This window comes from Cucumis sativus, chromosome 3, assembly GCF_000004075.3.
Source record: "Cucumis sativus cultivar 9930 chromosome 3, Cucumber_9930_V3, whole genome shotgun sequence".
Lineage (NCBI taxonomy): Eukaryota > Viridiplantae > Streptophyta > Magnoliopsida > Cucurbitales > Cucurbitaceae > Cucumis > Cucumis sativus.
In genome coordinates this window covers 14,928,019-14,937,771 of record NC_026657.2, presented here as the reverse complement: position 1 = coordinate 14,937,771, position 9,753 = coordinate 14,928,019, and the positions used below count along the sequence as shown (strand labels likewise).

General features: G+C 37.2%; 1 protein-coding gene across 1 annotated transcript; it reads left to right on the top strand.

Annotated features, from left to right (window-relative positions):
• The first annotated feature begins 123 nt into the window (after window positions 1-123).
• Window positions 124-8,270, top strand: LOC101211272 (serine hydroxymethyltransferase 7). Its single transcript, XM_004146236.3, has 4 exons — window positions 124-1,565; window positions 2,254-2,659; window positions 7,157-7,258; window positions 7,361-8,270. The coding sequence occupies exons 1-4, from the start codon at window positions 540-542 to the stop codon at window positions 7,582-7,584; spliced, it is 1,758 nt and encodes a 585-aa protein (XP_004146284.1). The 5' UTR covers window positions 124-539; the 3' UTR covers window positions 7,585-8,270.
• The last annotated feature ends 1,483 nt before the right edge of the window (window positions 8,271-9,753 follow it).

Sequence of the window (9,753 nt, the reverse complement as noted above, 5' to 3'; positions counted from 1 at the left end):
AGGTACAAAAGTTATGGATATAAAAAAATTAGTTAAGTTTAAAGCATACCGAACTATTAGAGTCCTCATCTGTTTGTTAGTAATATACCCTTTCGATAATAATAAATAATGTAAATAAAAACTTAGGAAAAAGGTAAGAGTATGTCCAGATTCGTTGGTCCGTTCCACCACAGCCGAAATTAGAATCAACCTGTCCTCGTCCATCCTACGCTCGCCTTCTCCCTCTCCGGACCTCCATTTCTACACCAAAAGCTCTTACTTTCACTAATTTTTTTGTTGTTTCTTTGATCTTCCATGGAAGTTTCGTTAACTTCAATGCTACCAACATTCAACCTTCCCATTTCTACTCACTTCAATTGTCCCTGCCGCTCTTGTTGTTGTTCTTATTGCTCTTGCTGCTCCTGATTCGAAACTTCTGTTGTGCTGGGGTTTGGTTCAGTTCAATTTTTTTTTTGTCTTTGATTGTGTCTGTGTTACCGGTGGTGTGTCTTTTTGGGGTTTGGAATTCATTTGCTAGGGTTGTTCTTGTTTTGTAGTTAATGGATTTATCTAATTCTCAGTCCAATATTTCTCGTGGACGTGTTTCACCGCCCCACCGTACTCAGATTGCTGATGACTCTATACTGCTTCATCTTGATTCTTCTAGACGGGGACCCACGTATTCGGCACCCCCAGTTCCTCTCCAGTTGATGGAACCGCAGACGGAGAATCATAGAGACGAGAATGGAGATGCGAAGAGAGATGATGATGAATGCGACGATAGAGATGTAGAGGAGTTTCGTATTCTGGGTCATTCTATGTGCTTGAAGCGGCGAAGAGATGGTGAATCTTCGTCTTTATTGGGTTCTACGAAGAGAGTTTCGTGTGAATTTGATATGGAGACACGAAGGAGTTCTGTACGCTCGTGGGGTAATCAGACCCTTCGAGCTGCGGATCCTAAGTTGTATGGGATTATGGAGAAAGAGAAACAGAGGCAAATCAATGGCATTGAATTGATTGCTTCAGAAAATTATGTGTGTCGAGCTGTAATGGAAGCACTTGGAAGCCACTTGACTAATAAGTACTCAGAAGGTATGCCTGGAGCGAGGTATTACGGTGGAAATCAATATATAGATGAGATTGAAATCCTTTGTCGTGAGCGCGCATTGGCAGCGTTTGATCTTAATCCTCATTCGTGGGGAGTTAACGTTCAACCTTATTCATGCACGTCTGCCAATTTTGCCGTCTATACTGGTTTGTTACTGCCAGGAGATCGAATCATGGCATTGGATTCTCCTTCCGGTGGCAATCCTAGTCATGGTTATTGTACCCGAAATGGGAAAAAAGTTGCAGGGGCCTCAATTTTTTTTGAGAGTTTTCCATATAAGGTGAATCCGCAAACTGGTTATATTGATTATGATAAGCTTGAGGAGAGGGCGCTTGACTTTCGCCCTAAACTACTTATTTGTGGAGGGAGCGCATATCCTCGTGAATTGGATTATGCAAGGTTTAGGCAGATTGCAGATAAGTGTGGAGCAGTTCTGATGTGTGATATGGCTCAAATTAGTGGCCTTGTTGCTGCTAAGGTGTGAATTTTTTAGCCCTTGAATGTCTGTGTATAAAGTTTTTTGGTTCGGGTCCATGAAGTTCTTGGTTTTCTTATCATATGTTCTAATTACTATCACGTTCTCATTCTCTTGGGTTGCAATGTAGCTGGTTGTTAATATATTCATAATATTTGAATTGTTTTACCTGACACTCAGACAAGGCTTCAACGGTGGTTGTGTAAAAATTATTGTAGTTTTTATCATTTAGGTTATGAATGGCTATGAAACTTAGTGATAGAATGATGTAACTTATCAAGAGATTATGGAGAGACTGATTTTAGGTCTTAACCCTAGTTTAGAAGTGCGTTGGGCCAAGATCTCAACCCCATGGATATTTTTTTTGGACCAAAACGTTTTGGTATTTATTCTTTCATGGCGGATATGTATTTATCAGAAAAACTCAAAGCTTGACCGACATCTATTATGTTTTCTCAGGAGTAGGATGTTATTTTTTTTCTTCCTTTTCTACTTGGTTCTAGTATGCAGTTCCGTTCAACTGTGTGTTTATGCAATTCTCAGTATTATTCGTTTACATCTGTAATAGTTTCTTCACTTACATTGTTTGGTCCTGTTCATCAGTACTTAATACATGTAATCTTGTAATTCTGGATGAAGAATTGTCTCCATTCTGTTTATATTTTGATTGAGATATAAAATTTTGTTACAGGAATGTGTGAGTCCTTTTGAGTACTGTGATGTTGTGACTTCAACTACTCATAAGAGCCTTCGAGGTCCAAGGGGAGGTATAATTTTTTATAAGAAGGGTTATAAGCCAAGGGGGAGAGCAATTGTTCTGTACCAGGGAAATGACGTCAAGGAATATGACTTTGAGGAGAGGATAAACTTTGCTGTTTTTCCATCCTTACAAGGTGGACCGCACAATAACCATATTGCAGCTCTTGCTGTGGCCCTAAAACAAGTGGCTACGCTAGAGTACAAGGGATATATGCAGCAGGTGAAAAAGAATGCTCAAGCCTTGGCTTCTGCTTTACTTCGGAGGAACTACAAGCTTGTAACTGGGGGCACTGATAATCACATGGTACTTTGGGATCTAAGATCCTTGGGATTGTCAGGTGATAATTTTGATTTTAATTTTGCTAATTGATGTGGACATGATACAGTTTAGGTGCACTTATAGCTTTTTGTTTGTCTTGTTGCACTAAGACATTGCCCATGTGAAGTAAGGGTAGATTACGTTATGCATTGTGGGTTGTGATTAGAGGAAATTGTATATTGTTATATAACAAGAGTTACATAATTTGAAATAAATATATCTTTTTTATCCACTGTATAACCATACAAAACAGGATACTACCCTTACTACCTATGCTTAAAAAGTACTTGATTAGGCAGAAAAAATATTATTCTGACAATCTCTGCTACTTTTTTTTTCCCATAAATGCATCTCATTTTTTTTTTATGAAATCAACAACTTTCAGGAGTGATAACATTCGTCATTCCCTATTGGTCAGTTATTAAAGCCAAATGAGACAGTAATATAGCTCCTCGACCAAACAAGAAAGTCAGATGTAAAACATTTCCTAAGGGAAGACAAATGATAAAGACAAGGAAACAAAGAATAGAGGGGTCTATTCCACTAATCTTCCAAAAAATACGTTTCCTTACCCTTACCCTCCCCCTCCTCATAGGGAACAAGGTGGGAGAATGAAGGAAACTCAGAAGAAATGGTTTCAAAAAGTGCCTCTAACCCCACTCAAAGGCCATGCTTGCTAACAATAACCATATGCCATGAGGAATTGGACATGAAGAGAGAAACACCACCGTCATTTAGCCAACAAGGTTTTCTTGTGAGTCCCTAAATTTCCAATTTCAAGGCCCCACTACCCCCACAATGAACTCCTAGTTGACCAAATTTGAGTTTTTTCCTTCATTGACCCCTTCCCACAAAAATCACGCATGAGCTTCTCAGTACTTTTACAAGTTGACAAGAAGACGGTGAAACAAAGGAAATACATTAGAGAAATCAGAAACTTGGAGCGTTCGATCTCCTATGAGAAAAAAGCCATGTATTTTTTCAATAACATTCAATCATGATTTCATTGATAATGTAAAATTACAAAAGTGAAAACATGCGAAAGAGTAATGATGCTATTCATTTGTGTAATAAGGGATGTAAGATTGTAATCACAAAAAATTGGGTAGATTTCCACCAAGACGGAGAGGTGTACAATAGGTGGTCAAAGAATTGTGTAAATTCAGTTTCACTGTCCTTGGTGATTTCACTCGGTTCGATATAAGCCATAAGAAGCCTTTGGTGATGAATTCCATAAGATCACCTTTTCCTTCTTGAATGGGTGACCAAGAAGAATCTATTCTACGAAGTTAGAGGGTCATTAGGGAAGGCCACATGGTAGTTGATGGTCTTCAACATCCTCCACCTCGGCTCCTCCAAAACAAGCAAAATCACAATGAACCAAAAAATGAATAATTGTTTCGGCATTTGCACGGGAAAGTATGCACCAACTTGGAGCAGAAACAATTCAAGGAGCCTTTTTCATGAGGGTATCGACAGTGTCGATACTGCTATGACTCACCTCCCACAGAAAAAATGAATTTTCTTGGGTATAGGAGCCTCTCAAGTGTTAGTATAAAGGCGAGCATTTTGATCATTGTTATTAGAAAGAAGTTAAGTGAGAGATTTGGTGGTAAAATGGTCTGATTTGTCCAAATTCCACCTCCATGTCTTTGTATAGAGAGGGTTCACTATTAGCTTGATCTCATAAAGTTCTTTGCTCTACTAATCATTGTGGTTATTTTTTCCCATATCAGTTTCTTTTGTTTTTTTTGGTGTAACTCAAATGAGAGAATTTTATTAATGTTTTTGAAGTTGTGAATACAAAAAGACAACTACTCTATTTATAGTAAAAATAAACTAATCCTAATCCTAATTAATAAAAAAACTAATTTTAATCCTAATAAACCAAAAAAACTATACTAATCCTAAACCTATTCCTAATCCTAATAAATTAAGGATTTGACCACAATACCCTATTCCTACTACATCATTTCTATCCCTCCCAAAAAAAAAAAACTCGTCCTCGAGTTTTAAAATGAAAATGAAGGTAAAAGTAGAAAATAAGTCGGTTGAGTGGAGGCATCTTGGAACATCCAACATCAATAATATCCATCTTCATATTGTTACTTCTTTATTCTTCATTGATTCATGCGTAAATTGCGATCCATACCGGATTTGTGTAGCCCAAAATTCATCTTCATCTTCATAGAGAATTGTTTCTTCATTTTTGTGTGCAAAAACATCAATTTTGATTGGTTTGGTTTCTTGTTCAAAGCTGCTAACTTCATCTTCTTCGTCCAAAGTAGGTAACTCAGTTGCTCCCCGTTTTTTGTTGTCAACGATTCACTTCAACGCTTAGAGTTCCGATCATGTTTTCTTTCGTGTTTGACATTTTGGGTGGTTATTCCCCGATTTTTTCTCAATTTTTGACATCATTTTCTCTTTCAAATTAGGTTGCACAGTCTCTAAATTGAAAATGTTTTCGTAGTTTTTATTCCCATAAGCAATTTCTTCTTCTTTGCGGTTTATATTGTAATATTCTCGTTCTTTAAGTTTATTTCTTCCTTATCTTTTTTACTCGGGTCATTTTCTTCAAATGTCGACGTCATTTTCTCTTTCAAATTAGGTTGCACAATCTCTAAATTGAAAATGTTTTCATCGTTTTTATTCCTAGAAGCAAAGCTCCAACGACAACTGTCCTATATTTCCATCTCTCCTTTTCAGTGACACATGCCATAATCACTCAGAGTCTCTGCTCATTTCCTCGTGCACTGTCCCTTTGCTTTGCGTTTTTGGCATATCATGTTACAAGATTTTGGTTGGTCCACTGTTTTTTCCCACAATATGTTTGACAATCTTGCTTCTTTGTTGGTTGGTCATCCTTGGCACTAAGAAGACTCTCTGGTTAGCTAATATTCAAACTTTCTTCTGAACTTTGTGGGGCAAGTGTAATAAGCGTCTTTTTAGAGATCTATCTTCTAGTTTTGATCATTTTTTGGATTTTACTCTTTCTACTGCGTTGTATTGGTGCAAATCTAAGCAACATTTTAATCATTTGAGCCTTTCTTATTTAGTTTCCAATTGAAAATATCTTTTGAAATCACTTTTGGTGATCCATGGAGGCAGATTCATCTTGATCTGCAGAATTGTCTAAGACCACACATCCCACAGACCTTTGACCTGTTTGTGCGTTTGTTTCCACCTCCATCATACTCATCCCACCAGCCTAGTCACACGCCGTCTCCAAGATCCATGCAGGACAGGTCCTTTGCACTCCAGCCATCTGGATCTGTTGGTTCATTGCGCTGTTTGGTCTCTTTCTGTCTTCAAATCTGCTGTTCATGGGTTTTATTATAGATCTCTCTGTGAGGATCTTTGTTCCAGCGCAGATGTTCTTGTTTCATTTTTTGTAGGTTTTCTTATAGTTCCGGAGATGTATGTTTCTGGCCTAGGTTTTGTTCTTCGTGGGTTTCTGTTTCTAACCTAGAAGTTCTTTATGTGTTTGGTTCTTCCTTCTTGGTGGGTTTATGATTCTATTCCAGTTCAGCTGGTTTGATTTGGAGGTTCTCTTCACAAACTTAAGTTGTTTGTCACTCTACCACCTTGAGTTTGAGGGAGGGTGTTAAAAGAAAATTAGGGTTTATGACTTATTATTATTCAATAATATAGAAAATTCACATGGTATAAAAGGATGACACATAAGCAAAAATCTAGCCTTTGCAGAAATGAGGGGCTATCATTAAGCATAAATGAACTCATCTAGCACTGTTCGATTTTTCTAGAAGGATCAGTGTTAGAATAGACTACTTTTTGGATTTTGAACCATCTCTGCCATGAGATGTAACAGGTAGAAGAGACAAGACAAAGAATTTCTCTCTGTGTAATATCAGACGAATCGCTGCCCCTTGTAAGTAGGCTTCATGGAAATATTGTCTTCCTAGGACTTCCTTTCTGCCAAATGGCTTCAGAGGCCGGCCTCTGGTTAAGAATGGTGGATCTTCTTGATGAAAAACAATGGATTTGGTTTTCATTTTGGTGTTAGTTCATGGTTCATCTCTAGAACTACATCTTATATAGATAAGGGTTGCAGGTCCTATCACGGAAGATTCGGCTTGAAGTAAATAACTTCATAATGTAGTGTTTGCATCGAGTTTTGTCTTTCAAGGTTGGTCTCCTCCACATCCTCCTGTATCAAGCCCAACGCCCAACACCGAGATCATGAGTATAAATTTCACATTATGAAATATTTTTTCTAGAAATGAACTCGTATGACTTTTCAACTGGATTTATGACATTGTTTCACTGTGGAAAAAGAAAATCTTACTATCATGTGTAATGTAGTGAACTGTAAAAAAGATCCCCTTTTCAGGGGAAGTGCTTAATCTATGACAACCCGTTTTCTATATCCATTTTTGTATACAGTATACGTCTCTTTCTTCTAAGTTCTAGTTTGGATGGTATATGTGGTTGCTTATTCTATTATTCCCCATTTATTACATATTGTGTATTCTTTCTGAAGCCTTGGTAATTGTAGGTAAAAACTTGGAGCAACTTTGTGAGATGTGCCACATTACTCTCAACAAAATTATAATATCTGGTGATAACGGAGTTATTACTACTGGAGGAGTGAGGATCGGTGAGTTACCGTCCTATATTTCATATTCTGTGGTATCCCTAAACTGTACCTCTTGGCATGCTTTGACTAAAATTATGAATATGCTGTCTGTTGTCCCTGCAGGCACCCCAGCCATGACATCGAGAGGCTGTCTGGAATCTGATTTTGAGTTAATTGTTGAATTTCTCCATACAGCCGCTCAAATTGCAATTTGTATTCAGCGAGAGTATGGGAAAATGCCAAATGCTTTTCTTACGGGCCTTCAAAGTAATAAGGAAGTTGTTGAGCTTGGAAATCGTGTTGAAAGTTTTTCAGCTAAATTTTCCATGCCAGGCGTTGAAACTTGATGGTAGTTGAATTTGCATTTGAAAATGGATGACAATTCGGAGTCCCTAAAAAACCATATTTGCTGCTCATCATGCCTTCCATATTTAGAGTCTATGAAGCGTTTCCCTCACCTGGGGTTGCTGTCTTCAAAATTGTTTGGTTCCTGTTTGGTCAGTTGCCAGCATCTACATATGTTCGTATGATTTATGGAGAGTCCTTGCAATATCAGATATCAGAAGAGCATTTGGTAGTACCTACCAAGCTTTTCTTCTGTACGTAGTAAAGATATTGGTATACAATGGATAGAGGCGTCATGAGCAGCTTTTTGCTGGTTTCCTTTTTGGGATCAAATCAACTGAAGAATTTGGGGGGAGGAGAGAGAGATATAATTAAAAATCTGGTACTCTAATTATCAGAGATCTGGATGTCTTTTTTGGATCCGATTGTTTTTGGCTCTGGCTGAAGAATCATTTTGCCAGCTTGCTGTGTGATTAAGTGGTAGGAAGTAGGCACAATACTGATCAATTTCCCTTGATCAGTTTCCATTGTGTAAGTTCTTGCTACTTTTCCTTCATCATAAATTATGTCAAGTTCGTTCATTATAATATAATGCAAGTGTCCATTCATCATTGTAGTTAACTTCTCCGAAATTTTATTTGTCCATGATTGGTAATAGAAATTGTTGCCATGGTTCCTTGCACTCTTACATTTTTTTGATTCATGATCATCTTTTTGACGTTGCAGAAGCTGATGTAGTTGTAATAGATAAATTGATAAGATGTGATATTTGCATTTGAGTTAGTACGTTAGTATTTGTTGAGTTCCTCAGTTCCCAACCAAACTGTGATCATCATTCAGACACAATAGACTCCATCCATTTTTTGGTATTGTGGGGGTATATTTCTTCAGAGACAAAAACAGTAATCTTTTTTCCATTTTGTATTATGAAAGTTTTTTGCTGATTTTTTTTTTCTTTTACATGTTCAGAAGAAAACACAACCGTGTTTGCTTTTTTCCATGTTGATTCTGAAATTCTGTTAGACTGTCTTGATGTCATAGGGGAAAAGAAAAGAAAAAGAAAAAGAAAAGAAAACTCTCCAAAAAAAGGGATGTGACATGAAAACATCAGAATCAGCTAGGCTATAGGAGTATATTTATTTGAGCTTAATCTGCAGAACTGTTGAATAATAGTTGCTTGGAAATAGACTTGGAAATTACCACCACTACCAAAAAGCTAAAGTTGGACGGAGGAGAACCTTATATATGCTTTTTAACTTTTGACCTTCAGTTTCCCACATTCCTTTTTCAAATACAGGCACCGGGGGCCATGGCTTTGCTTCCACTGCTTCAGTTCTGTGGAGACTTAATTGAAATAATGCTTTCATCTCATTGATGGGAGTTCATGTGTATGGGATCTACATGCATTTCTTTTGTGCACAGTGCCACAGGTATATTAGATTAGATTTTCTTTTTCTTTTTTTTTTTGGGGGGGGAGTGAGCTCAATATGTAGTACTTTAATTTACCTAAATCTCTGTTTCGAACTGGTTATATCCCCAAGAATTCAGTGGCTCCACTCATTAAACAACAAATCCAGTTATGGACGATTACAAAGTTGTATTGTATTTAGTGTGATAGGGAATTTCAATACACCATCGATTTTGGATTTGTTCACCTTTAAAAATGGAAGCCTAGCCGACTGTAGTCATCCATTAGGGTCTTCTTCCTTGAGATTTAGTAAGCATATATTTTTCTAGCTTTCTTCCCTAGGGTTGAGTTGAAGAAAAAGAGAAAATAGGAACTAGGGAAATGGTAGATACTATCCAGAGTTTTAGACCATAGGCATACAAGTTTCCTCATCTTTATTCACATTTGTAATTGTTTAATTCTCACTGATAATGACAAACCCTTTCCACCACCTCTAAAATTCAGTTCTCCGTTTACAGTTTTTTAGGCCATACTTAATGGAGCAAGAATCATGGCCGAAGTTTCCTTGAGAGAATATTTCCTTAGAGAATTATATTAAGTAGGTCTCTCTCTCTCTCTCTCTCTAGGAGTCTTATCAGATTGTCCATTTTCCCATCATTAATTCAGAATGGCAATGATTAGCCATTTACTATCACAACTATAAAGAAAAAGAATCTCTACCAAAGTTCTTTATTAAAAAAATAAACCAAAAAAAACATAACAA

Coding starts and splice junctions, on each gene's coding strand:
- LOC101211272 (XM_004146236.3), top strand. CDS start 540: ATGGATTTATCTAATTCTCAGTCCAATATTTCTCGTGGACGTGTTTCA. Junction 1,566..2,253: donor GTGGCCTTGTTGCTGCTAAG/GTGTGAATTTTT, acceptor ATTTTGTTACAG/GAATGTGTGAGTCCTTTTGA. Junction 2,660..7,156: donor AAGATCCTTGGGATTGTCAG/GTGATAATTTTG, acceptor TGGTAATTGTAG/GTAAAAACTTGGAGCAACTT.